The sequence below is a fragment of the Dermochelys coriacea genome, chromosome 4, assembly GCF_009764565.3.
Source record: "Dermochelys coriacea isolate rDerCor1 chromosome 4, rDerCor1.pri.v4, whole genome shotgun sequence".
NCBI lineage: Eukaryota > Metazoa > Chordata > Testudines > Dermochelyidae > Dermochelys > Dermochelys coriacea.
Genome location: NC_050071.1, coordinates 108,596,051 through 108,623,635, shown reverse-complemented (window position 1 = coordinate 108,623,635; position 27,585 = coordinate 108,596,051). Strand labels below are relative to the sequence as shown.

The 27,585-nt window shown below is 39.2% G+C and overlaps 1 protein-coding gene across 5 annotated transcripts in view; it reads left to right on the top strand.

Annotated features, from left to right (window-relative positions):
• Positions 1-27,585, top strand: part of TBC1D19 (TBC1 domain family member 19) — a 114,420-nt gene that overhangs the window by 40,395 nt on the left and 46,440 nt on the right. For 4 of the 5 annotated variants that reach the window (XR_006281171.1, XR_006281170.1, XM_038399191.2 and 1 more), the window contains exons 9-13: positions 2,910-2,982; positions 3,867-3,905; positions 8,219-8,331; positions 24,296-24,370; positions 27,511-27,573. Coding sequence is in view for 3 of the 5 variants with exons in the window: in XM_038399191.2 (XP_038255119.1) it covers positions 2,910-2,982; positions 3,867-3,905; positions 8,219-8,331; positions 24,296-24,370; positions 27,511-27,573 (363 nt within the window). In the remaining 2 variants the exon portion in view is untranslated. The remainder of the gene's footprint in view (positions 1-2,909; positions 2,983-3,866; positions 3,906-8,218; positions 8,332-24,295; positions 24,371-27,510; positions 27,574-27,585) is intronic. The other variant, XM_043514047.1, reaches the window with a different exon arrangement.

The window sequence follows — 27,585 nt, the reverse complement described above, 5'->3', positions numbered from 1 at the left end:
TTGAAATGCAAAACATGTTTTGATGAGGAAAAAAAGTTTATGTATCCAGCACATTTAAGATAGTTTTATTTAATAAAAGAAACTAAAATGCTGTTTTTGTCTATTTTTAATTTATTTGAATTTCCAACTCTATTGAACTTGATACAAGACACAAGTAAAAAATTAAACTACTTAAATTAATTGCTTTAATAAATGTTTATAGATGTAGTGTATTCTCTTGATGATCAAAAAGAAGCCACAAATTTAGTATAAAGTTGTTACAACTAAATATAAGTCAACGTGCTTTAATGGTTACCAACTAATAAGGATCAAACTTTCTTTAGGAAAAAAAGTAAATACATGCTGTGACAATGCTCTGTCCTTGCCTCCGTGGGTCCCGCGTTTCCTGGCGGATTTCGCTAGCCTCAGAGGCACACTGTGACCCTCCACGTAACCCTTCTTTCTCTAGAGACAAGGGTCACAGTCTACTGAGCCATTTTCATCATAAGCCAGCGAGGGAGGTGAGGAGAAGTTATCCTTCCTTGCACTGTCTCTGTTGTCTCCCAGTCTTAGTGATTAATCAGGGGGCAAAGGTGGGGGGGAGCCACGGCCCACCCTCTACTCCGGGCTCCAGCCTAGGGACCCTAATAGTATCCGCTATGGTAGCTGACCTTTTAGAAACATGACATGTATTATTCCCTGGGCTACTTCCCCCACAGCAGCCCTCACTTCTTCAAGCTCCACTTCACCCTTACCTCAGGGCCTCCTTCCTTGTGCCTGATATGGTGTGTACTACTCAGCCTCTCCAACCACGCAACTTCTTCCCGCAGCTCCTGACATGCACTCCCACCTGAGTGACTGGGAGGCTTTTTAACTAGTTTCCGCCAGCCCCTGACTGGCTTCAGGTGTCCCAATCAACGTAGCCTTCTCCCTGCCTTCTGGAAAGTTCTTAATTGGCCCCAGGTGTCTTAATTGACCTGTAGCAGCTGCCATTTCGCTTATCCTGGTACCAGGGATTTGTTTAGCTTGGAGCTAGTATATCTATCTCCCACTACTCTTCCATAGCCATCTGGCCTTGCCCTGTCACAATGCTTAAAATCTATTATTTAAAGCTTGGTGATTTAAATAATTGATTTGATTTTTATTTGATTTATATCCATCTACCCCTGGTTCTATAGGTTTATTATTCATTGTGTAAAATAAAAATGATTACCTTTTTATCAGTTTCAAATTTGCCTTTCCATTTCATTGGATGTCCTTTTTGCTCTTATATTGTGAAGGAGGGTAAGTAGAAATGTTAAGTGATGGTGATTTTGGAAACAAATACTGTGGACCAGTTTGTAAGGCCACTTTGTGCCACGCAAGTGTAAACAGTTCAAAATGGTATTACTGTGACTAGACATAGTCAGTCAGTTTGTGCAGGAGAACTCTCTGCTAGCATACAGCTAGTGAAAGTGGCTTTGACACCAACTATACAAGCCATTCCCTGTTTCTGCCCTCCACGCCCATGGGGAAGGATTAGGGTTGCCAACTTTCTGATTGCAGAAAACCGAACTCCCTTGTCCCACCCCTTCTCTGAGGCCCCTTTCCTTCCCTGAGGCCCCACCTTTTCCCTGCCCCTTATCGAAGCTCCCCAAACCCCCCACTCACACCATTCTGCCTCCCTCCATAGCTCGCTTTCCCCCACTTTTGGTCACTCGCTCATTTTCACCATGCTGGGGCAGGGGGTTGATGGTGTGTGGGGGGGTGCGGGCTATGCCTGGGGGTACACGCTCTGGGGTGGGGCTGGAGATGAGGCATTTGAGGTACAGGAGGGGGCTCTGGGCTGGGGCCGAGGGATTTGGAGTGCAGGAGCTGGTGCGGACTCTGGGAGGGAGTTTGGGTGCAGAAGGGGGCTCAGGACTGGGATGGGGTTTGGGGTGTAGGAGGGGATGTGCGGTGTGAGCTTCAGGACGGAGCTCAGGGCTGGGGCTAGGAGTTGGGATGTGGGAGGAGGCTCGGGGGCGCTTAGCTCAGGTGGCTCCTGCCAATGGGAACTGCAGAGCCGGCGCTCAGGGCGGGGACTGTGCATGAAGTCTCCCTGGCCGCCCCTGCGCCTAGGGGCTGCAGGTTAATGCCGGGCCCTTCCGGGAGCCACACAGAGCCAGGGCTGGCAGGGAGCCTGCCTTACCCCACTGTGCTGCCTACTGGACTTTTAATGGCCCAGTCGACAGTGCTGATCTGAGCCACCAGGGTCCTCTTTTGACGGAGCATTCCAGTCGAAAACCAGATGCCTGGCAACCTTAGGAAGGATAGTATGTGTCAGGTGCATTCTGGGGACAGTATGTAGGCCAGACAGGGAAGAAAGGGGATGTGGTTGATCAGAGGGATAGCTCAGTGGTTTGAGCATTGGCCTGCTAAACCCAGGTTTGTGTTCAATCCTTAAGGGGGCCATTTAGGGATCTGGGGCAAAAATTGGTGATTGGTCCTGCTTTGAGCAGGGGGTTGGACTAGATGACCTCCTGAGGTCCTTTCCAGCCCTGATATTCTGTGATCTCTGCTGCACCTGATTCTCCACACACACAAGGCTCTCGCGGGACTTTATGCCAGTGGAGAGAGTTAGAGTTCCTAACTTGCACCCAGAGCAGTGAATCAGGGAGCCATAATCGGCTCCCTGTGGCTTCCATCTGTTTTGTCTGAGTTAAGCTCACACATAGGTGAGAATCAGGGTGTGTAAGTCAAACTGTTTTTCTGTCTTAGAAAAATTTTGTACTGATTCTTATTCATTCTTTTAAAATCATTTACTTCATGCATGTATAAAGTTTGTTAGTTTGTAGGATATAAAGATGCATTTAATTCAAGGATTTTTTTAAATAATCTTTTAAAGAAGGAATCTCTCTCTGCAAGCTCTTCATAATGTGCTTTTAATTCTCTATTTGTATTTTTTTCAGAGAGACTATTTCAGTGAGCTAGGCTTGAATACAGGACAGCTGGGTATTGATGATTCCACACAAGTGCCCCCAGGTTAGTGTGTGCTGTTCTTTAATAATTTAATTAGAACAGTAATGATTAAAGTATGTTTTTATGGAATTCTGTGTAACTGAAAAGTAACTTGTATAACTTTTTTCCATAATTTTCATAAGTATTTGTACCACAGCTATAACTCCAATGGTTCTCACGTGAATAAAGTTGAACATATTTGAACTAGTAGTGGATAACATTGCAAATGTGAAGAACTTGATTTGAAAGATGTGGAGTGCTTGCAATTCCTGTTGATTTCAGATGGAGCTGCAGGTGTTTAAACCTTTTTCAGGATCAGGCCTGTGTCTCAAAACTATATATATATCTTTTTTTTTTAGAAAGTCTCAAATTTCAAATCAAACTGCTTTGAATAACACAGTTGTGCAGCTGTGACATCACAGGATTATTGGGAAAATACAGAGGCACCTTTTGATGTCCATGCTCTAGAAAATATTACAGAAAAAATTGTGTGTTAATATTCTGTGGTTTAAATAATTCATAATGGTGGTTTATTTCTTGTATGCACACTATTATTTCTGTAGAAACAACTCTAGGGTCTCAAAGAATGGAAAATTATAGGATATAGAGAGACATTTGAAGTGGAAAATGTTCTGATTAAATGTGTTGTGTGTTTTTTATTTCTATCCTTCAATCTAAATTATAAAAGAATATTGCTGCTGATGCTATTTTAATTATAGTAACATTAGCAGTAAAATATTGGTTAAATATGATGTGTATTAATCTGCAGACATATATGATTTGCAGGCATCAAAATTAATCTTCTGTTAGTCAAAAATACAAAATGTTGCCACGCTAATAGCTGAAGTATTTTTGTCAATTCTTTCTTCATTATTTTTGGATTTTCTTCATCCTTCATTATTTTTTAGAACTCTTTGAAAATGAACATGTACGTGTTGGGCAGACAGGTAAGGATTTGATTTCAGTTGTAATAAACTGTGAGGAATTAAGAATATCCTAAATAACTGTCGTCTTCAAATACTCATTCCTGCAATATTTTAATATTTCACCCAGAGTAACACAAAGCACCCTGGATAATTCCATGGATGTTCGTATAAAGGTAGAAAACCTAGCATTTTACATCTACCAATAGATGCCAGATAAATAGCTCTACAGCTGGTTCGCTAAAAGCAAAATAGTAAGCATAGACACACACCTTTATGGCAATAGCTTAACCCATGCAACTTCTGAATTTCATTTTAAAATCAAAAGAGCTTGTTTTCCCATCTGTGCACACATAATTCTCATTAGTGTTAATGGGATTTATGCTCATGCATCAGATGAGAATATAACCCTAATTCCTTTTGATGGTTATTCATAATTGCAGAACCTCAGAAATACTGCAACTCTAAGCCATTATGGATGATTTTCACTCATTTTTGCACACATGTACTCCTTTCTGCGTTAGTTATAGCTTCTCCTTGTATCTGTAGGATGAGAAGTTATCCTTAATTTAAAACAGATTAAAAAAATCCTTCATTAGATCAAACCTTGCTAGAGAAGAAACACACAGTGTCTTTACTTTCCACATCTTTAGGGATAGACAATAACGGCTCATTATTATTTCCTCCAGCCAGCATCTTCAAAGGGGCAGACAGCAGGTCTGGTTCACCCCTATAGCATTTTCAGGAAGCATGGACCACTTCCCTCTTCTGCTGGTGGGGCTAAGTTGACAGCAGAATCTCTCCCTTCTCTCTCTTTTTTTTTCTCTGAGATCCTTCATCTCTCTTTTCCTCACCCAGTCATTCTGTCTTTGTGTAACCAGCAGAGGTACCATCCCTCTCATCCCCCCTTTCCCTATATTTCAGTGAATTCCTGGTCCTTGCAAAACAGACTTCCTAAGTAAACCCTGTATCTTTCCTATGGATTCACTGCTCCCTATCTCTTAACCATTCAGAGCAACCTCTTCCTCCCAATTTGTCATCTTCACCTTGTTTCTACAGGATGGCACAGAGAGACATGAAACCATGCGACAGTCTTGATCAGCTGTGAAGAAAAGTCTGGGCCACTGACCTGCTTTTTAGTAGCAACTGTGATGACTGCTACATGGGATATGACGCCTTCTTTATTATGAAAACACTTTAAAAACCCCCAGCAACATATGGCAGTTGGCCAGAAAAGCTTGGAGTATACATGCAGGACTGAAGAAGGCTGCTGCCTCTAGCTAAGAGATTAAATTAGGCAGGTCTACTTTATATGCAGCCTATACTTGTCAAGTTCTGTATTGCTGTTTTTATATTTTTTTCTCACTTACTAATGTAGGCTTCTTGAAAAAAGGCTTGTTTGCCACCAGTGCACTATGTGTTTGGGCACAGATTCAAACCTCACTGAATTCAATGGGAGTCTTTTTATGGACTCCAGTAGACATTGGATCAGGCTTTTGGTCACCATCTATGACTTGGTTGTCATTGATGATGGATAGTTCCTACCTTCGTGTCAGTTGCACTATTATACTGAAGCTTTTTCTCTCCTACAGCCAGCATAACGCATCCCAATTTGTTAGCGAGGTTGTTTCTTGTCTCTGCAAAAAGCGGTAAGATGGAAACACCTCAGTCATGTATATTGTTCTGTTCTCTGCTGAGACAGTCTTCTTTTCCCAAGTTTTTGCATGTAGTTTGGTGGTATTTTATTTTTCCTTTTCTATCTAAGCATTTAGGAAGCCAAAAAAGGTGGAAAACAAAAAATCCAAAGCCATGAGTGCACCATCAATTATAGAACTCTACAGGCCAAGAAAATATTTAGTAAAACAGAGACTTCCAGCTGTTCTGGAACAGATGGCCCTTTGTTCACTTTGGGCCAACTGGCCACATGATGTGTCCTTTTCTTCAAGAAGATATTTTATCTAAGCAAGATTTTTTGAAGAAGATTGGGAAATAGGCCAGATAGTGAATGTGAAGTCTGGTAGGTCTGAGTCTTTGACTCGTGACTGCAGCTGAACCAGACTTGTCCAGCTTCATTCAAGGATTTTGAATTGTATCCTTTTCTCTTCTCTTGTCTCATCATCTCACCTATTGATGTGAACCAGGCAGAGTTCATGAAGTACAGATGTATTGCCTAGGTTTCCAGTGGGGACCTTTAGCATCTTGGGCTATTCCAGCACCTTGGGTCTTTTCACAGTCAGAGGAGGAAAGGAGGCATATCCTTTAGGTTCAGTATCCAAATCTTCTTCCTGATTTCTCCCACTATATCACACAGGATGTATGTGAATACTGACATAGCTATCGTGAACTTCAGAGTCAATAAAAGTTAGTAAAGCAAGAAGATATTTTACTTTTCTAAGAAACTCCCCCCAGAATTGCATCTTATTTATTCATCTGTTCAAAGGATACAGTGTGAAACTCGTATGTTCCACCATGGTCACAATCTATTGGAAATATTTTCTCATTTATCATTAAAGTTTCCCACCTACAGATTTTTCTAGCCACCAAGATGTGTCAGGCTTGTCTTGGTCTGGTCCACTTCAGTATCAGTCCCTATTTTTGGCTTAGCTATGATTTTTGCATACTGTTATCAAATTGGTTGTGATACTGGTAGCAGAATTCAGCAGTAGTATTTATGTAATTCTATGCTCAATGGACCGGACAAAGAAATTAGAGGCAGTCGACTTGTCTTCTCTGATGAATCATAAAAGCATATTCACTCTATCAGAGAAGAGGGCACACTTTGGCCTACTAATACAGTATATTACAATTTAGTCATCTATTCAGAGACCTAATAGTAAAGTTGAGAAGTCCTTGCAAAAGCAATGTAGCAACCAAACCATTCATCAGCATAACTGCTAATTTGCTTCTTGAGGTTATTGATGTCTTTCCAGGACGTGTGATGCTTTCCAGAGGGCATTCAGCCTGATGATCTGACATGAATGCTCTTTAGTTCCCACTACTCCGAAGAAAGACATTCCTAAACTGGAGGTGCAACTATGCGCATACCTTCTATAGGGATTTCCCTTATAAATTGCAGAATAGCTAACATCTGACTCCAGTCACAGTTGGGAAGCCTGAGTGGGAAAATTGATAACCTGTTCAAAGTTGTGCACGTTAATGTGTTCAAACTGAAGGCTTTGAGATTCACAGCAAAGCCTGAAGCTTGTCTGCCAACAGCAATGCAACACATTCTGCTAAAAACTGACAACAATACAGTAATTGCTTCTGTCAAGCTAAAGGAAAGCATGAAGAACAAAGAATTGACTGTACAGTAGAGGATTGAGCAGAAAGACCCCTGTTTAGCTCTTCTTGCTAATATCAATTGTCCTTCCAATGAGAACCCTCCTTTTAGAGGTACCATCCCATTGACTGACTGTTGCATTAGGGCAAATCAGGGGAGTGTACGCGGCCCTTCAGGCTCCTACTTATGCTGGGTGGTAAAGCTATCATGCCTAAATTGAAGCACCATCACAATCAAATGGCTACAATGCTAGTCCTTTTATTTGCATTAGAACTACATTCATAGGACAGTTTTGAGAGAGGTATATTAGGTTTTTCAGTTGCACAGCATCGGTCTTCCTTAATTAGCTTGTTGACTGTGGTTTAGGAATAGAAAGGGATACTTCCCACTCTTCACGTGGAAGCCCTCCATTGGTTGAGCTGCTGAATGTTGCCCAGTAAGATGCAAGGTAAGACATGTGAAGAGAAGGAAATGGGTAATAAACCCTGGGTGAAATCCTGGCCCCATTGTAGCCTTGGGCCAGGAATCACCTATGTGTAAATTCAGAATAAGAAGCACAGTCCTGCTTACAAAGTCGTCCTGATTTTGTGTATATTTTTCAAATTAAATATCCCAGTGATCCCTTTTTGAGAGAGACAGCATCAAACAAATATTAGCAACCCATTGCTCATGAGTAGCCATATAATAAGGAACAAGCATACATGGTGCAAGGGAAAGAAGTAAGGTAAAATAATGGATATCAGAGTCAAACTAAATACAGTGATTGTAAATGTTTGTTGAAATACATTGTCATATTTTGTATAATGTCCCTTTGATATTTGTATGCAGTAAAAGAATACACGTTTGTGGATGGAAATAAAGACTTGGGAAGTTCAGCTGATAGAATCTTTCTGTTTGATGCAGAGACTTGGCCTGGGTTGTGCTTTGTCTTTCCTCCATCACTTTCAGTATTTAAAAAAGTGTGTGTAGTTTAAAACTTTTAAAAATGACATGACAATTTTTGGAAATGTATGATTATGTATGTTATGTAAATTCATGGCATCTACATATTTTGCAGTTTTAACGGAACAAGATAGTGCTGCAGCCCAGCAGTATGTCCGTCAGGGGTGCCCAACAGCACTCCGAGCTGAATTATGGGCACTCATTCTGAATATTTCTAATCAGCCTGAGGTAAGGGTCAAACCAGGTTAAAATCAGATTATAATACAACTGGCTATTGAAAAAAAAATACGTATGTTTGCTAGTAATGTTTTGCCAATTTTAATCTTGTTTTGTCACAGAAGTAAACATTTTAAAACTACCATATGGATTTTTCAAATGTTTAGACTTATACGGTTAGTTTGCCATTTTATAAGAATTATATTTGTAGACTTAAATCGTGTGTGTGTGTGTGTGTGTGTGTGTGTGTGTGTGTGTTTAGTATGCCTGCAAAACAAAAGCCTACATGCATGGATACAATCATTCCCACTTCCACCAAAACTCATTGTGTGACCAATCAGGTCAGAAGTATTGTGCAGTAAATAAATCAGCCTTGATGAGTGTATGTGTGGGTTAAGACCCAAACCTATAACATAATTAATTCTCCTTATTCATTATATAAAATAGTGGTTCGTGTGGAAGAAGTAGTAAGCCAAGCATAGTGGTGAATCAGTCTATTTAGACAAAGTGGGTGGTGTATTATAGAAATTGGGAAGTTCTAGTCCATAATCTGGTTTAATCCATGTGGTTGATATTAGAATGTTTCTGTTTATAGACTGTGTCCAATGTGAAGGTGTTGAAATCTGATGAAAATAGTAGGATGGGACATGGAATATGTGTTTTTAAATCTTCATAAAAGATATGGGGTGAGAAGTTGGCTGATAGGAGAGAAGGAATTACAGAATAGTTTTAGGTTTCAGAGTAGCAGCCATGTTAGTCTGTATCCACAAAAAGAAAAGGAGTACTTGTGGCACCTTAGAAACTAACACATTTATTTGAGCATAAGCTTTTGTGAACTACAGCTCACTTCATCAGATGCATCAATGAAGTGAGCTGTAGCTCACAAAAGCTTATGCTCAAATAAATGTGTTGGTCTCTAAGGTGCCACAAGGACTCCCTTTCTTTTTGAGAATAGTTTTAGGTATCTTGCATGAGTTTTGCAAACTGCAGCTTTGAAGCATAGTTAAGGTTTTAAATACAGAGCTGAGGTTCAAAAAGAATTTTGACTGTTTGTTTTTAAGTAGTCACAATGTAGACAAACACTTCCTAACTGATAATTAGAAACATCGCAAGATTTATGCTAGGGCTTTGTGACCTTAGCTGTAAATTGATATAGATTTATATTTTATTTATGAATTACCAAAATATCTTTATTAATGGTCTAGTTTGAGTGGTAGTGTGGACACTCTAGTCTTGTGGCAATCACTTTGTAAGACACAATGGGACACAATCTTTTTTTTTTTTTTTTTAATTTATATATCTGTAATACTAAATATATTTTATGCATATACCTTACATGTATGAATTAAGGAACCGTTTGTACTGTCCTCTCATCCCTTTGCCCAACATTATTTGCCATAGCATCCTGTATTTGTCTTATTTAACGTAGGCCCTGGTACTAGGAAATACTTAGGCACATTCTTAGCCTTATGCAGCATGACGACTAGTCCCATTGAAGTCAATAGGGCTATTCACATGTTCTTAACTTTATGTGTAAGTCTTTGCAGAATTGGAGCTTTATATTGTAAACTCACTGGGACAGGAACCATGCATACCTACGGTGGCATTCACAATTGTTAATAATATAATATTGCACTTTTGTATCTTTGAAGATATGCAGTCATATGGTTGTAATTGAGGGACAGTGATAACTGACAATTAGAAAGTTACTTCATTTATGAGATCTTAGCCATTGTTAATGAAATGTACACCTTTTTATATTTTCAGGAACTGTAAGTTTTACATTGGCAGCAAACCTTAGAAACGTTAGTGCTAAGAAAAACAGTCGACAAATGTACTTTTTAAAATCCAACTACAGATGTTTGGTATAGTGATAAAAACACTTAGTTCAGACCTTCATGAAGAAATTGTCTAGGCATTTGTTTACAGTGAATAACAGATTAAATTCCCTTTAGATAAAAAAGCCCTGCTAACGTAATAATGAAAATATTATACAACATATTTGTGATGCTTAATGCTAGATTTGAGTTCTTCTAAATTATTCTGACAGCTGAAGTCTGAGGTTTCTCTTTTTATGACAGTAACCAGATTAGAAATATGAAATTAATTTTGTTGTCTTCATTGCACATCTGTCTACATTCTCTCGAGCACTTCATATATTAAAGGTAGGTTTGTCTTAGTATGCAAAGTAAAATAACTGAATTAAAGATCAAATCTTCTATTCTGATAAATGAAGGGAAAGGCATTTATTAAGAAAAAAAGGAATAGTAAGATATTCCATATTTTTATATTCAGGTACGACATGACACGCTTTTTGAAAACTGACTGCTTAGAAAAAAGTTCCAACCCAGTTAGAAAAATTCTCAAATGTTTCTCTTTGAATAAAATAACCAACTATTTCAGGGTTAAGTTTTTAAAGCGATGCTAGTATTTTTCTCAAAAATTTGGCATAGTTTGTTTATTTTCTCTTTATGTAGCATTCACAGAGGAAAGGTGGATTCTGGAAGCAGTGCCTCTTGTTCTTAGGCACTCAAAATCTATTGATAGAAAAATTAGTAGACAAAGTATAGGGGAAAGAAAAGAATAGGCAATGGATATACAAGATAATTTGATTCACCAGTCTCTAAGCTGCCACAAGTACTCCTTTTCTTTTTGCGGATACAGACTAACATGGCTGCTATTCTGAAACATGCAATTGAAGTTGGTTTTCAAGAGGTACTTAAAAGTAGAGAGGGTTGGAGCCTTGTGGATGAACTAATGGAGGTAATATCATGCATGCATATGGTGCTAAGTGGGAGAAGGCATTGTGATGATTATGCAAGAAGCTAACAAATGGCTGAATGTGGATGGTAATGCTGGAGGAGCTGTGGGTGCTGAGGTTTAGGAAGAGGGTGATAAGAATCTTGAGAAAGGAGGATAAGTAGGCAGGATAAAGTTATGCAGAGCTTTAAAGGTGCAGACAAGAAGCTTAAATTTGATGCAGTAATGGATGGTGAGCCAGTGGAGGTATTCAGAGATAGGACTGAAATGATCAAATCAATGAACAAAACAGATTACTTTAGTCTTAATCTTACTACTTGTGGTGCTAAATAGTGTACATTCCAGATCATGATTTTTCTAGTACACTAAAATGAAAACTATTACTTTTATGGTCAAGTAGCTTTCTGGACGTTTATTTTGTTCTTGCTGTGTATATAATAAGCATTTTTGCTTCATAGTTTGATGGCTGCTATCTTGACTAGTGTACAAAGGATTGACCGAGAGACGTTCACAGCTGAAAGCATGAATGTATACAGTTTGAGCTTTAAGAGCTAGATTCTCGAACAGAGAGTTGTAACAGACCAATATCTGTGGTTGGTCACAAAGAGTGACATGGAACACACACTCACTAGTAAAAAGAAAAGGAGTACTTGTGGCACCTTAGAGACTAACAAATTTATTAGAGCATAAGCTTTCGTGAGCTACAGCTCACTTCATCGGATGCATTTGGTGAAAAAACAGAGGAGAGATTTATATACACACACACAGAGAACATGAAACATGGGTTTATCATACACACTGTAAGGAGAGTGATCACTTAAGATAAGCCATCACCAGCAGCAGGGGGGGGAGGAGGAAAAACCTTTCATGGTGACAAGCAAGGTAGGCTAATTCCAGCAGTTAACAAGAATATCAGAGGAACAGTGGGGGTGGGGTGGGAGGGAGAAATACCATGGGGAAATAGTTTTACTTTGTGTAATGACTCCTCCATTCCAGTCTCTATTCAAGCCTAAGTTAATTGTATCCAGTTTGCAAATTAATTCCAATTCAGCAGTCTCTCGTTGGAGTCTGTTTTTGAAGCTTTTTTGTTGAAGGATAGCCACTCTTAGGTCTGTGATCGAGTGACCAGAGAGATTGAAGTGTTCTCCAACTGGTTTTTGAATGTTATAATTCTTGACGTCTGATTTGTGTCCATTCATTCTTTTGCGTAGAGACTGTCCAGTTTGGCCAATGTACATGGCAGAGGGACATTGCTGACACATGATGGCATATATCACATTGGTAGATGCGCAGATGAACGAGCCTCTGATAGTGTGGCTGATGTGATTAGGCCCTATGATGGTATCCCCTGAATAGATATGTGGACAGAGTTGGCAACGGGCTTTGTTGCAAGGATAGGTTCCTGGGTTAGTGGTTCAATAACCACTCTCTCTGGTCACTCGATCACAGACCTAAGAGTGGCTATACTTCAACAAAAAAGCTTCAAAAACAGACTCCAACGAGAGACTGCTGAATTGGAATTAATTTGCAAACTGGATACAATTAACTTAGGCTTGAATAGAGACTGGGAATGGATGAGTCATTACACAAAGTAAAACTATTTCCCCATGTTATTTCTCCCTCCCACCCCACCCCCCACTGTTCCTCTGATATTCTTGTTAACTGCTGGAATTAGCCTACCTTGCTTGTCACCATGAAAGGTTTTCCTCCTTTCCCCCCCCTGCTGCTGGTGATGGCTTATCTTAAGTGATCACTCTCCTTACAGTGTGTATGAATAAAACCCATTGTTTCATGTTCTCGTGTGTTGTGTGGTGTGTGTGTGTGTATATAAATCTCTCCTCTGCTTTTTCCACCAAATGCATCCGACGAAGTGAGCTGTAGCTCACGGAAAGCTATGCTCAAATAAATTTGTTAGTCTCTAAGGTGCCACAAGTACTCCTTTTCTTTTTGCGAATACAGACTAACACGGCCTGCTACTCTGAAACGCTCACTAGTGTGTTAAAACAGCACAATGTTATGATGTGCATATCCATAAACTGAAATACTAATCATATATCATCTTTAATAAACACAGACATAATCATATAATGACCTATGGTAATCCAAGACTCTTTATACCTGAGACTTTATTCCTGTAAAAAAGTGTTTATGTGGCTGCTCATTGGCATATATTGTGCAAAGGTGAAATAAGGTGTTTAGTAAAACTATGCACTTTTCAAGTAACAGATCACAAAGAATATCTGTATATTTTGTATATGCTTTAATGGTTTATCAGCACTACTTTCTCATTCTCTGCTTGTTCATTACTAAATTATATGGTTGCAATAGTTTTTTCCTCTCTAATGCATGTCATTTGGCATTTACACTTTTCTAGACTTGCAGATTTACAACTGACTGTATAAGTCTATAAATCTAATATAAGTCAGTAAATTTCCTTTGTTAGAAGTTGAAAGGTGGAGTTGGCTGGTGTGTGTGAGAGCATCAAGATATGGTAGTTTGAGAGTGTTTTTTTTACCTGAGCTTTATTTAACAATCTTCAGTGTCATACACAAAGATACAAGCAGTGTGCTTACGTGATGGCGTCGAGTAATAAACTGTTGGCTCTATGCTGCAGAATTATTTAGGAATATATAAGTACGCTGTCTGGCAATGAATGCTTATTAGTCTTTATGTTGAGTTGTACAGGAAATTACACACACACAGAAAAAACTGTTAAAGAATGTTAATCGGTGGCAAAGCTTCCGATCCGCTGATGAGTCAGGTGGGTGTCAGTATGATGTCACATGATGGAATTTCTGGGGTTTGTTAGTTTGCTTTTTTAAAACATTTGAAAACTGCACTCACAACAAACCTCTATGCTAAAAAGAACATTTTTTAGGTTGTAAAGTCAAGTTCTCAAAAATTGGGAAATGCCAGAAATAATGTTGCCTGTGCAAGCTTAATTTGGCTCCCTTATGTGTATGCATTGTGATACAGTCTTTAATTTAATTCAGAAAAGAACTAGATAAATTCATGGAGGATAGGTCCATCAATGGCTATTAGCCAGGATTGGCAGGAATGGTGTCCCTAGCCTCTGTTTGCCAGAAGCTGGGAATGAGCAACAGGGGATGGATTACTTGATGATTACCTGTTCATTCCCTCTGAGGCACCTGTCATTGGCCACTGTCGGAAGACAGAATACTGGCTAGATGGACCTTTGGTCAGACCCAGTCTGGCCATTCTTATGTTCTTATGTTCTTAATTTGCAAAAAAATGAGCAAATACTGTTTTTTTTCATATACTATAGTGATGAGCACCCACAGACAAAGTATACTGGCCAAAGAGCTTGGGAAGTTGGTTTAACTAGAACATCAACAGAACTCTTTTTTTCTGGTATATTCTGCAGTTCTCTATGGGGCTTTGCCAAGATAACTGTAGTGGAAATGCCATTGTAGTGCTGACTAGCTTTAAGGGTATGTCTATGCTGCAATTAAACACCCGCAGCTGGTCCCCACGAGGGGGGAGGATCCCAGAGCCTGGACTACAGCCCAAAGCCCAACATCTACACTACAGTTAAAACAGCCCCATAGCCTGAGTCCGTGAGCCTGAGTCAGCTGAAATGGGCCAGCCACGGGTGTTCAACGCAGTATAGACATACCCTACACTGGGAATCAACAGTTGAGACTCAGTAAGCAAGGAGAAGGAACTCTGTGAGATGCTTGCAGGCGCTTTTAAACTTTTGGGGCATAAGGAATCTAACAAGTATTGCAGTGTGAAAGTTCACATGACCTACGTGCACTGCACGAGAAGTCAAGGGAATAAATTGGTACAAGTGAACTGGCCCACAACATGCTGCCTAGAGCAGAGAGCTGTTCTATGCCTGCTGAGAGCATAGTGAATTTGCGCTCCACACCACAATTTACAGCTAGTAACAAGAAAAAGCATTGCAAGTGATACCAAAAGAACTCACTGACTTCTCACATTTTGCAGTTCCCCACATTGCAGAATAGCGGAATTCATGATCAAGGAGAGAATTCAGTAACATACCATTCCTAGAGTGGATATGGATCAATTCTGGCACAGGAGAAAAATATAAAATATATAGTTGATTGAAAACACTAATAGTTGAAATACTTCAATGAGTCAGTTTTCAGAGTAGCAGCCGTGTTAGTCGTATCAGCAAAAAGAACAGGAGTACTTGTGCGCACCCTAGAGACTAACAAATTTATTTGAGCATAAGCTTTAGTGAGCTACAGCTCACTTCATCGGGATGTATTTTATAACTTTGTTTTGGTGGAAAATTCTTGTTACAGCAAAAGTGTTTAGAATAACTAATTTTGTACTAGAAAACTGCTAAAACTTCCCCTTAAACTTTGTCTAGTATACCGTGGGCACAAGGAAAGGAATTCTCATGGTTGGATATATTTTTACACAAGGAAGAATTTGGAGTACGTTCCACAGAAGAAGGCCTTGCAGAGATTTTTCTCCTATCCTTCTCTCTCTTCCACCTTGTCCCCCCAACCCTATGGGGTTTTTTAATTGAAAGAGGCAGTCAGTACTATGATCTTTTATAGTAGATAATTCATTTGTTATAAATATTTATCTTTTAGTGAAATATGGTCTGTCTTCCTATTCTAGTCTCCTTTGTGTTTCACTTGAGATTTCTCAGGCTATTTATATAAGCTCTTAAAAATTAGTAATCATCAGTATTGGACATCTTGTGGTTGTAGCATTAAGTCCAAATGTGTAAATTGTCTAGGTTGAAAATTAAGTTATCTAATGTTTGTAAAGTTCTTGCAGATCTTTTAATAGAAAGTGCTAGAGAAAAGCTAATTGGTAAAATAACAGTTTTACATGATTTTGCTCTCACACTGAGCAGGTGGAACTATGCTTGTTCTTAATTTAGATCTAATTTTGTTTTAATGTAATTGTTTTAAAAACACCATAATGTGATTTTAATTTTAATTTATCAGTGTTTTAATAGTGAGCATGCCTGGTTCTGGACAGAGATAATCTCTAATAAACTTTTCATTAGAGTATCTGTTCTTTTCTCAAAAGGTGTTAAAATCTCCTTTTTTGTATACTATGTCTGATCCTGATTAAAATTAATATATTCTGGAAAGGAGGATGCTTTCTAAAATTATAACAGAAGGCTGTGATATTTTTAAACTGGCATTACTGATTTCTTCACATTTAAACAAACAAACCAAACCATTACAAAATTGTATTAATTATATTTGTTATGCTTAAGATTAAGGAATAGCTCATTAGTGTTAAGTGAACCTTCCATTTAGATTATTTTATTTTTACAGCTTTCTGTAGCGTAGACTGTCTAGCTACCGTGAAGGTTTCTTCAGTGTCTCTTCTAAATGTAATTTATACAAACTGCAGTGTGCTGTGCTTACTTAATAATAAACTGCCCCTGTCAAGTTCAGAGATAGGAAGCTAATAATATTTTAATTAAAAGTAAACCATTAACATTCTGCGATGTTGCAATACAACGCCATAAACAACGCTTAAAACTCAAAACAGTCATAAAAAACTCATGATGTCTGTAAATTAGGGGTATAAATTAGAAGCTCTTTTTTTCTCTTGCATAAAAAATATCTATCCTTTTTAGTAAACTGTTTCTTTGCACCATCTTATCATTTTATTGTATGGGTGAATGAAATTATAAGATTACAGCAAAGAGGGTTAATGTAAAATTGTTCTGACTATGAAGTTAAATAGAAACATTATTTTTAAATTATTACTTAAAGCTATAGTTTTATAATATTTTAATACAAATAATTGTAACAAAAACTCCCAACTCAGATGTGGGGGAAAAACATGCCTGGTTGGATAAAACAAGACAATATAAGTCAAGAACTAGATAAGTGGTGTCTAACCTGTGGGCTGGAGCCACTTCTGACCCTAAAGTGTGATTGTGTTCAAAAGAAAATTGGTTTTCATTATGAGTTGAAAATGTGCTCTGCATGCATTGTAGCAAGGATAACCCTTTTCCAGAAGTCTATATTTACATATAATTCCAACTCCCAGTGTCTGAATAGTTGGTTTTTATTTCTCTTTTCCTAATTGGATATTACTTGGTCCTCTGTATATTTTACAAATGGACTATTTATATTTTCTAAATCATCTAGTTCTTCTGTTCAGTAAATAATCTGTGGCCATATTGTTCTCTTTTATTGCCTTTTGATATGGTTTTCATTTTGTTTAAATGGTCTGGTCATCCCTGTGGGATTAATATATGTCGCACATTATCATTCTTAAAATTATAACAACTGGAAAAAGCTGACAACATGTCCTTGAAGCCCATATACAGGGACCACATAATATTTATATTTACAAATTATTAATTTCATATACAATTTTTAAAAAAAGAACATGTTAAGAGAATCATATTGTTCATCCTGTTCTTTTGTCTATTTGTATGTTACACCGAAATAGCTACAATGACCACCGTACAGAATGTTGCTATCTGTCATGACATTTGAATGCCAAGTCATTAATTGTATTCTTCCAATTATGGCATCTGTCTTCTTGACATGTTCCACATAAGCTCCATTTTTGGCTCTAAAATTGCCTCTAAAAGTTTCGCTTGGCTCGAGTTTGCTTTCACCTAGATTTCATTTTAAACTTGTTTGTGAAGACTTTACTTAATGCTATGTTTCTGCATTTTTTTTCTGAAGAGTTAAGTGATGTGCTTAGTTATGGAAAAAGTGATTGTTGCCTTTCAGCAATGTTTTGCTGGTTCTTTGACCTCATATATTCCCTAGGACTGCTCTCTTGCAGCTTGTTCTTTATAGTGAAAGAATACTAGGTCACAGCCTCTCTCTCCCCGCTCTGCACAAAGCAGAAAAAAATTATGGTAGCCCACTGCTGCACAATTTCTTTTAAATAATTAGGCCCTTAATAATATCTGCTTCCTTAGTTCCTTAAATGCTTAATTATGATTTTATTACATAGATTTATAGAACACTCATTACGGGTAGTAGCTGGACATACCTTGCATGGCTAAAGTTGAGTCATTAACGTTCCCTGTAAAGGAGCAGAATACCATTTTCTCCTGCTGCCTTACTTTTTAGCTAGAGAATTCTATGAGACCAATTAGCAAAGTCCCCTGAAAAAGCCCTGGTACAGATCACATTTAAGATATTTTTGGTGGTAGCAAATTTCTAAGATGTGTGGGCTCATACTAGGATTGCCTCGCCTAAGCTTTAAAAGATGCGATTCTTCAGGCAGTGTGATACCATTGTTGAAGTTTCCTTTTCACGTGCCTGACAAATATACTACCACAGTTTCATAGAGATGCAACTGCCATAAAGTAATCTGGATTGTAAACTCTTTGTGACAGGGACCTATCTTTTCGTAGTTTTCATTGCGAAACACATTTGTGAGTACCATGCAATAAAAAATGAAGAATAATTTGTACCTGTTAACATGGTAAAACCACACTCATCACACAGATCAAGAAACCACACGTGAAGTATTGTAATTCTGAGCCTGTGTGTATATGAGATGTTGATGGTCCATCATTGGCCAGTCAAGGAACGCAGTCCATCTACATTGATCCTGCTGATAAAGTATGGTAATTGTGACAGGAGTGGAGCTGCTCTGTAATAATTTATTAATACTGTATGTGAGGTGGTTATTGGGATGTTTAGTGTATACATATTTTGGTTTAGTTTAATAGGGGGCTTGTAATAAAAACAAGCAGGAAGTGAAACAATAGCTCAGAATAAGCCAGTCCTTGTTTATAACTTAAGGGTTATTAAGAGACAATGCCGAAAAAGTGTTAACTTTGAAGATTCCACCTCCTGTCTTCAGCCATCTTACAGAATTAGTTTTGACAAACAGGGCCAAGCCTGGGAATTGACACGAAACAAAGCAGCTCTGGCTGTATTAGAAGGGGCTGTTTCTCAGATGGCTAATCAATTGTTATTCAGGGGAACAAGACTGACGCACACGTGCTTACTAGGAATGTCTGAAGAAGTTAGGCCTGCCTAGCTTATCCCTGGGATGATAGGACTTTAGGTAAGATGGATGTGCTTGTAGGCTGTTGTTACACAAATCCTTTTTCTCTTGTGTTTTGCTCTATTGTTAGCATAAGCAACATATACACCACTGGTTACAGACTTCCAAAGCGAAGAACCACAGGTGCCAAACTCAGGTTGACCTGCTGGGTAGGCACTGTTGATATGCAGGCTGCTGTAGCCGACAGCCCAGTCTAAGAGTGGGAGAATTGAGGAATTCCACCCCAGTAGAGGTAAGGCACAAGGCCTGACACTTGGGCGGTGTGCACTTGAGAGACAAAAAGGGAACAGAGGTGCAGCTATCCGTGCTAAACCATGACGGTGACCTTACAGGGTTTATTGCAATTTTTGTTGTTTCTGATTCTCCTCCCCTAGCTCCTCTTCACTGCAAACTGTCTAGGTAGTGCTCCATCACTTCTGATGAAGTCGAAACTGGTATGAAGGCAGCCTAGGAATGAGACTGAAGTCTAATAAGGAACTCCTTTAGAAAAGCTGCTGACGGTCTACTTTTTTTTTCTTTCTTCAGGGGTCATTATCTAAGTATGTCACTGTTTGTCTGTGTTCTCCCATAGCTGTGGTATATGGTTGCTGGAGCAAGTTCAGTTGCTGAGCAACCAGCTCTGAAGTCCTGCGTGTTGTTTGTGGAGCAATCCCTAATGTCATCTCTTCCTCCTCCCCTTCTTTGTGGGTTAAATCTAAAAGAGGGAGAGTGGGATGGAACTAATATTAGAGAATGCCCAAAACAACATAGTGTAGCTCAAATGATGGCTGCTTTCCCGCTAAGCCCTTCCTCCTGACATCTGGCCCAGCTGAATGTGTCCCTGAGTGGCACAACTGAAAAGAAAAAATAAATAAAATAAGGGGGCAGTGGCCCTTCTAAGATACCACTCTTCTAAGGTTGTGCTGTTCTCTGTCTCCACTTCTGCACCAGGATTGGAGTGGGGACACCTTTGAGATGGCCTGCTGGCAGAAGCAGCAATGGAAATTTGATGTGGACCCCTGTTTCAGGGCATTGTACTGTGCTGGGTATAGTTTTTGTGACAGTGACTCATCACTGACCAAATATCCAAGCACCCTGTCACATCTTGACCATACCAATACAGCAACAACTTTACCTGTGGTTACCCAACTTGCAAACAGCAAATGAATTTTGAAGTGTGAATTATTGGGTTTCCAGGCACCTGAAGTACAAATTAGTGAGGTTCTGCTGAATTGTCTAATTGTGTTTCTGTGCTGGAGACAATCATTTATAATATAGCCTTCACTGAGGAAACACACTGCCCTCCAGTACAATTTTCAGATTCTTGGTTATGACAGCAGAAATGTTTAATTCTTTAGACATTCTTTGAACTTGGTAGGTCAAAAGCTATGTGTAATGCATTTGATTTGTTAAGAAAATGCGGTGATCCCAAGTATCAGTGTTTTTAAGATAATGAAGTATGAAGCTACTATGTTGTACGAAGTCATCAGAAAATACAGACTTATCTATTGGCTCTACTGATTTCAAATAATTACATAGCATAGTTCTGATAAAGGTTTCAGGTCTTTCAGATGAGTTTCAGATATGCCAAAATTGCTATTTCTAAGTATAATTAAATATACATACTTCTAATGCAAAGTGTTTTTATATATACATCGCCTTCCAATTTAGGAGCTCAAACTGCCATACAAACAATAATAAATTAAGCCTCACAGATCTGAGACTGTTAAGTAAACGTTATAATCCCCATTTTATAAGTGGGGAACTAAGGCAGAAAAGTTAAGTGACTTTCCCATGATTGCACAGTTGACAAGAAAACTTGTCTCTTGACTCCCATCCCATTCATGTGCTTTAATCTCTGGACCACCTGCTGTGTTATGTTCATTATATTCATTATTACATATAACTGAGGAAGGATCTGTCTTTTGGTTAGAGCTCTAGACTAGAAGTTTGGAAATTGGGATTCAGTTTCTATTTCTGCCACAGACTTCTTGTGTGACCTTGGGCAAGTTACTGAATCTTTCCATTCTCATCTGTAAAACAGATATAATACTTCCTGTTTTCCACTCTGTGTTTTTTTTTTTTGTCTATTTAGATTGCAACTTCTTTGAAGTAGGGCCTCTCTCATTGTGCATAGCATGATGGAGCTCTCATTGCAGTTAGGGCTGGTAGACATCGGCTAGTGCACAATCTTTTGACAACCACATCAGATTGCTGTGGTAACACATTGTGCATACAGTAATTTGTTGATTCTCATTTTAGAATTCTATGACAACTTGATTTTGTTTAAAGGGAAATTTTAACTTGAAATCAGCCTGAGTCCTTCTGCCTATTTTAGTTGGTTTTAATCACATTTTTATATTTTAAAATTTTTCTTTTTCATTTTGCTTTGTGAAAGACCCACACAGACAAGACTAACTAGCAAAAAGCCTAAGTCTTGCAAACAGGCTTAACTTTAAGTATGTGAATGGTCCCACTGATTTTAAACAGGACTATTTTTGTGCTTAGCGCATGCATAAGTATTTGTAAGACTGGGGGCTGTAACAGGGTGGCTTGCCCCTTTAAGAGCTAGAGGCCAGCCAACTCTAATTACTAAGGAAGCACACCTGAGCAGGAATCAGGTGATTCCCCTATAAAGAGTATCAGGAAGCTGCAGAGAAGGGGGGATGCTCAGGGAAGCAGGGTGAAATACAGAAGCCCTTAGGAGTGAGTAAGTAAATTAAAGAGGAGTAAGAAAAGACTACAGCCAGGAGGGGCTGAGAATAGCTTGCTAAGGCAGGGAAGAGCTGCAAAGAGCAGACTCATGGGGAGAAGAGAAGCCCCAGGACTGTGTTTTGCTTTTTGTCTTTTGTCAATAAACTATATGCTGGGAGAAGGGGCATTATTGAACAAAAAAGCCTTTGGAGTTTATTTGAGAAGTCCATTTAAGGGAAATCTGAGGCAGGCTGCCTGTAGAGGAACCTCAGGCTACAAGGGAATGGCCCATTTGCAGAGCCTGTCTGCCTATATAAGGGGAAACAGTGAAACAGGCAACCTGCTTTCAAATGCACAAAATAAACTGAAAAGATAGGGATATTTTTTTCTTAAATCCTTTTGTTTTATGGTAAATGTAGTTCATTGTAATATCAGTAACAAAAAATTCAGACAGTGATTTTTAATTTGACCGTGTTCCTTAATTAGATTAGTGTCTGCTTCAAAATAGTGGCTTTAAACATGAATATTAAAATTTTTTGTCCAAAACTTTTTTAAAAAAAAAAAAAAGCACAATTAGTACATATTCTGAATCATTTACATTTTGTAAACATTTTATGTCTTAATTTGTTTAAAGGAAATATTTAACAAAATTCTGATTTATTACCTTTATTTGCCCTTTATTGGAAAGAAAAATGAAAATATATTTTCCCCTGAGCTATTTTCAGTTAACATGAAATGGACACAGTGTTTTTCCTAGTTTCAGAGTTTACTAATTGTAATTGGTTCCTGAGTTTATGGAATTGATTTAATTGAGCATAGTATTCTTCCCCCCTCCCCTTGTTAATACTCATGTGAAAAGAACAACCATCACCTTCTTATTTTCTTGCATGCTGCCCTTTGCAAACTTACCCGTAAGTCCACTACCCATTCACTTTTCAAGTCCCTCGCTTGAAAGAACCACTTCTGCTGTGGCACTTACAAGAAATCATCCAGTGAATGCTGTCTAGGGTCTCTATCATTCAAGTTGTTTGAATGTGTCCTCTGGAGTCCCACTGAAGTTAGAAGGTTTCGGTGGAAGGAAAGGGGTTGAGGGCAGCTGGATTTTTAAAAAATCCTTGTAAAACTGTGTAAAGCCATATTCACTTGTAGACATCATGGCAGAGGTAAGTTTTAAGTAGGGAATTGAAAGAGGAGAAAGTGGTTTTGTGGATTTTTGCAGGGAGCTCCTCCCACTCATAGGGGGCAGCATGGGCAAAAACACAAAAGAGTTTCCTTCCAGGACACTTCCTCTTTGGTTCACCGCAATATATTCTCCACAGATGTTCAGGGAGTAACCACAAAAAGAAAAGGAGGACTTGTGGCACCTTAGACACTAACCAATTTATTTGAGCATAAGCTTTTGTGAGCTACAGCTCACTTCATCGGATGCATTTGGTGGAAAATACAGTGGGGAGATTTATATACACACACAGAGAACATGAAACAATGGGTTTATCATACACACTGTAAGGAGAGTGATCACTTAAGATGAGTTAGTTATTAGTTATTTCTCCCCCCCCCCCCCACCGCACCCCCCACTGTTCCTCAGACGTTCTTGTTAAATGCTGGAAATAGCCCACCTTGATTATCACCACAAAAGGTTTTCCTCCTTCCCCCCCCCCTCCTTCCTGCTGGTAGTAGCTCATCTTAAGTGATCACTCTCCTTACAGTGTGTATGATAAAATCCATTGTTCCATGTTCTCTCTGTGTGTATATAAATCTCCCCACTGTATTTTCCACCAAATGCATCCGATGAAGTGAGCTGTAGCTCACGAAAGCTTATGCTCAAATAAATTTGTTAGTCTCGAAGGTGCCACAAGTACTCCTTTTCTTTTTGCGAATACAGACTAACACGGCTGCTACTCTGAAACCTGTTATTTAGACTGGCTTTTTGTGGGTTTAAATATTTGGATATTCATATTGTATCCAAATGCCTGACTGGCTTAGTTCTAATTACATACTGATATTAACATTACTAATATTAAACAAGATTTGATGGGACCCATAAAAACAGAAGTGGATGAAAATAGAAGGTGCTGGAGAGAAGAACCAGAACAGTTCTTTCAGAACTTTCAAGCAGGCTTGGCTCTAGAGAAAGCAAAGGTTTTGGAAGACTGAGATATTCCAATTTTGTCCAAACTCTTCCCTTCATTTTCATTTTTTGTGTCATCTAACATACAACTAAGCAATAATATTGTATTATGTGGATCCTCATGCATCTTCCCCAGTTTTTTTTATTTCTTTTATGGAGGAAACTTAGAATGAACAATGGAATGTATCTCTTGATAGTAGGGGAAAGGATATTTCAAATGGTATTTACAGGCAATATAGATCTCTCTCTCTCTCTCTCTCTCTTTTTTAAAATAATATTTCCTTCTTTTCAGTAATAAGCCATCCTGTGTAGCTGTCAGCATTTATTTTACTTATATAAGTATAAATCGGGGCTTTATTTCAGACTGAAGAATAATTAATAATATTTATTTCATTTTAGGACGTTTTGTATTACGAACAGCTTAAGTCCAATGTGATTCAGCATGATCTTTTAGTGGACAGCCTGATTTACAAAGTGAGTAATTCATTAAATAGTGAGTATTTACTGATCAAAACAATAACTCTGTATAAAGAAAACACAAATGTTCTGGTTATATGGAGCATTGGAATAAAGCATGCTAATCTTTGAGTGTCCTCTACATATTCCCATTCATGGGATGTGCTGGCTATTGCAGACTAGATGGTGGAAACTTCTTGTAGCAGTGCTCTTTGGAGTATTTGCATCTTCCTATAATCCCTCCCTCAGTGTTTCTGAATGTTCTGAGGGTGAGGCTACAAAAGGGGGTGTGGTACTCCATGCTTCCTCATTTCCTTCCAACTGCAGGAGCAGGTAGTTGGGAACCTCTTTAGATGCTTTGAATCCAGACCCTTTTCTCAATAAGATTTTTGTACCTTAGTCTAGTCTAGCTTTAGCATTAGTACAGTTAGTATTAGTTTATGGGATATATTAAGTTAGCTCTTCAATTCTGACTTCCGGTTTCATGGTGAATCCAAAGCTGAAATAATGGATTTTAAATGGTGTGTGTGTGTGTGTGTGTGTGTGTGTGTGTGTGTGTGTGTGTGTGTGTGAGTGTGAGATCATGTAGTCTTTCCAGCATCAGATGCTCGCACTAGATGTTTAAATGGCATGCCTGGATAAAGGCCACTCTTCTTCAAGATACTCAAACTTCAGTACCCTTTGAGCACATGACGAGCAGCAGAATAGGCTACAAGCCTTACTGTCACAAGAAGCACTGGCTGCGAAGCCTGTCTGCTCCAACTCTGCTAAAGAATCCAGGCTCAAGGACAGAAAACTAATATAATGCCTAGAACCTTCCAGACCTTGCAGCGCAAAAGGCATTGGTCTCTGAGCTGGGCTCTGGTTCCAATGCTGTTGCATTATCAGTATCCAAATAATTGGATCCAGCTTTGAAGCACTTAAAACCTTGATTGGTTGTGGCCTCTGACATGAGAACCAAGCCACATCAGATCGGATAACCTTGGTTCCAAGAAAGACAATATCAAGGCTGAGACAAAGCTACATGCTGTCTGAGCAAGATCAGAGCCTAACTGTTCTGAAGCCAAAGAGAACAAATGATCCATAATGGAGAAAACATCTCCCAAAGGATCTCTCTTCAGTTCAGAAGGTTGCATCAGATCTGAAAAAACCTCTGTAGCTCTTGTTGCCAGTACATCTGGTTCCTATGGCTCAGGTGCACAGAGCTGCAGTTGGAGTGTTTATCAGATCTGAATGATACATCTCTTATGGGAAAGAAGAAGAAATCTACTGTGTGTCATCCTTCTACATCAGATGAGAGGAAGAGATTGAGGGATCTATCTTGGTATTCCCTGGCCACTTCCCTAAGAGTCAGCCAAGTTCCCCTCCCCGCCATTGTACTCCATTGTTTAGAATAGATGCCAGGATCAGTTAATTTGCCAATAGTGTGATTGCATCAGATCCTCCTTCTGCAGAAGTTAGGACACTGTCATGGGGTGTCTGGGCCCTTTTAAAGGATGTCAGGACCAATCTACCTGTGATGAACTTCGTAAAGGAAAATGAGCCCATGTCAGCCACTTGTCAGTAGCTAAGTGCCCAGGTAGCTAGTTAGCAGCTAACAAACACCTGGATCTGATAAATAGCTACCAATGCTCAGTTGGAGGAGGGTGCTGCTAGGAGGCTTGTAAGGGAGAGGTGCTCCCAGGGAACACCGCAATAGAATCCTCAGGAGAAGGAATTTTATGGAGAGACTTCCCAGATAGCTGCAGAAGGCCCAGCCTGTGAGGAGCTGCGTGCTGCCGGGTGAGGAGCTGCATTCAACACAAAAGCCCTGCAGAGGTCTTAGTTACAGGGAAGGAATCCTACAGAGTGCCTTGCGGGTAATGGGCATGGGATTGCTAGACTCAGGTGGGACTGATAAACTCAGATGGAGTTTGCCTCCCTGCTAAGAAGCCTGGGTGAAAGCCTTTCTTGAGTGTCTGCTGAACTTTCTGTTAATAAATCAGACCCTCAGAAGGTGTGCCAGGCCAGGGGTGGGTGGGGATGCTGTTTGATACAACCCAATGAATCTGATAACCCAATCTGGGAAATTTAAGGCAGGGTGACCCGCACTGCTGCGCATGGACACAAGAGGCCACACAGGGATGGCACACATCCTTTATAAACACACTTGACTAGCACAGTGGTTACCTCTCTAGCATGTCCAGAAATGTTCTGATTGTTGAAATATGTAAGACTGCTACTTTGAGGCTCTAGCCACACCTTTGCAAAATATTAATTAGATCCAGCATCTAGATTGGATGCTCATTTGGTAGGGCCATACTACAATCTTTATTCAGTTAAGATACTGAATCCCACCATCCAGTCATGGGGTGCTGCTTGCCAAACTATCCCCTGACTCGGTATATGCAGAGGACACTTGAAGAAGAAATGGAGATTACTTACTTGTAACTGGAATTCTTCGAGAGGGACTCTACACATTCCCACTCCCTGCCCACCTTCCCCTCTTCTTCAGATTGCTAATGAAATATTGACTCTGTGGTGGACTAGAAGGAACTGAGACAAGGGACACCATGCCCCCTTTTATAGCCTCCCAGAACGTTCACAAACACTGAGGGGAGGGGCAGGAGCAGCAGTAGGAAGTTTGAGCCCCCTAATAGGCACTGCTGTGAGAAGTTTCCACAGTCCAAGCTGCACCAACCAATGCATCCCGTGCATGTGAATGTATGGAGTCCATCTTGAAGAATTCCCATTACAGGTAAATAACCTTTTTAGCATTAATGACAATTGTAGAATCTAGTCATTATTTAAAAATCCCCACAAGAACACGGAGGACTTGTCTGCAGGATTGAGCACTAAACTGCTGGTGTTTGGGGTGGGTAGTTAATGATGACTCAAGGATGCTTTTTGTTTGATGCTGGTCTGAATAAACACCAAGGGGAGAGTTTTTGGTCTCCAAGTTTTAGTCCAGAATATGATTGTAATCAAAATATTGTAGTGTTTGTGTGTTGTAATTATAAATATGAAGTCTGTGTATGACATTAACTGATAAGTGAAAGGAAACTCATTTAATGCTGAAACAATGTCCTTAACCACTATCCTGGGCCTAGACTCTGCAGACCTCACCCAAATGAAAAAATTATCTTTCAGCGACAAACTGCTATATTTTTTAATTGTAGGATGTAAAGCTGACAGCGAGCAACGATGACTACTATTTTGTATTTGAGGATTATTTATATCAGGTAAGTAGCTAG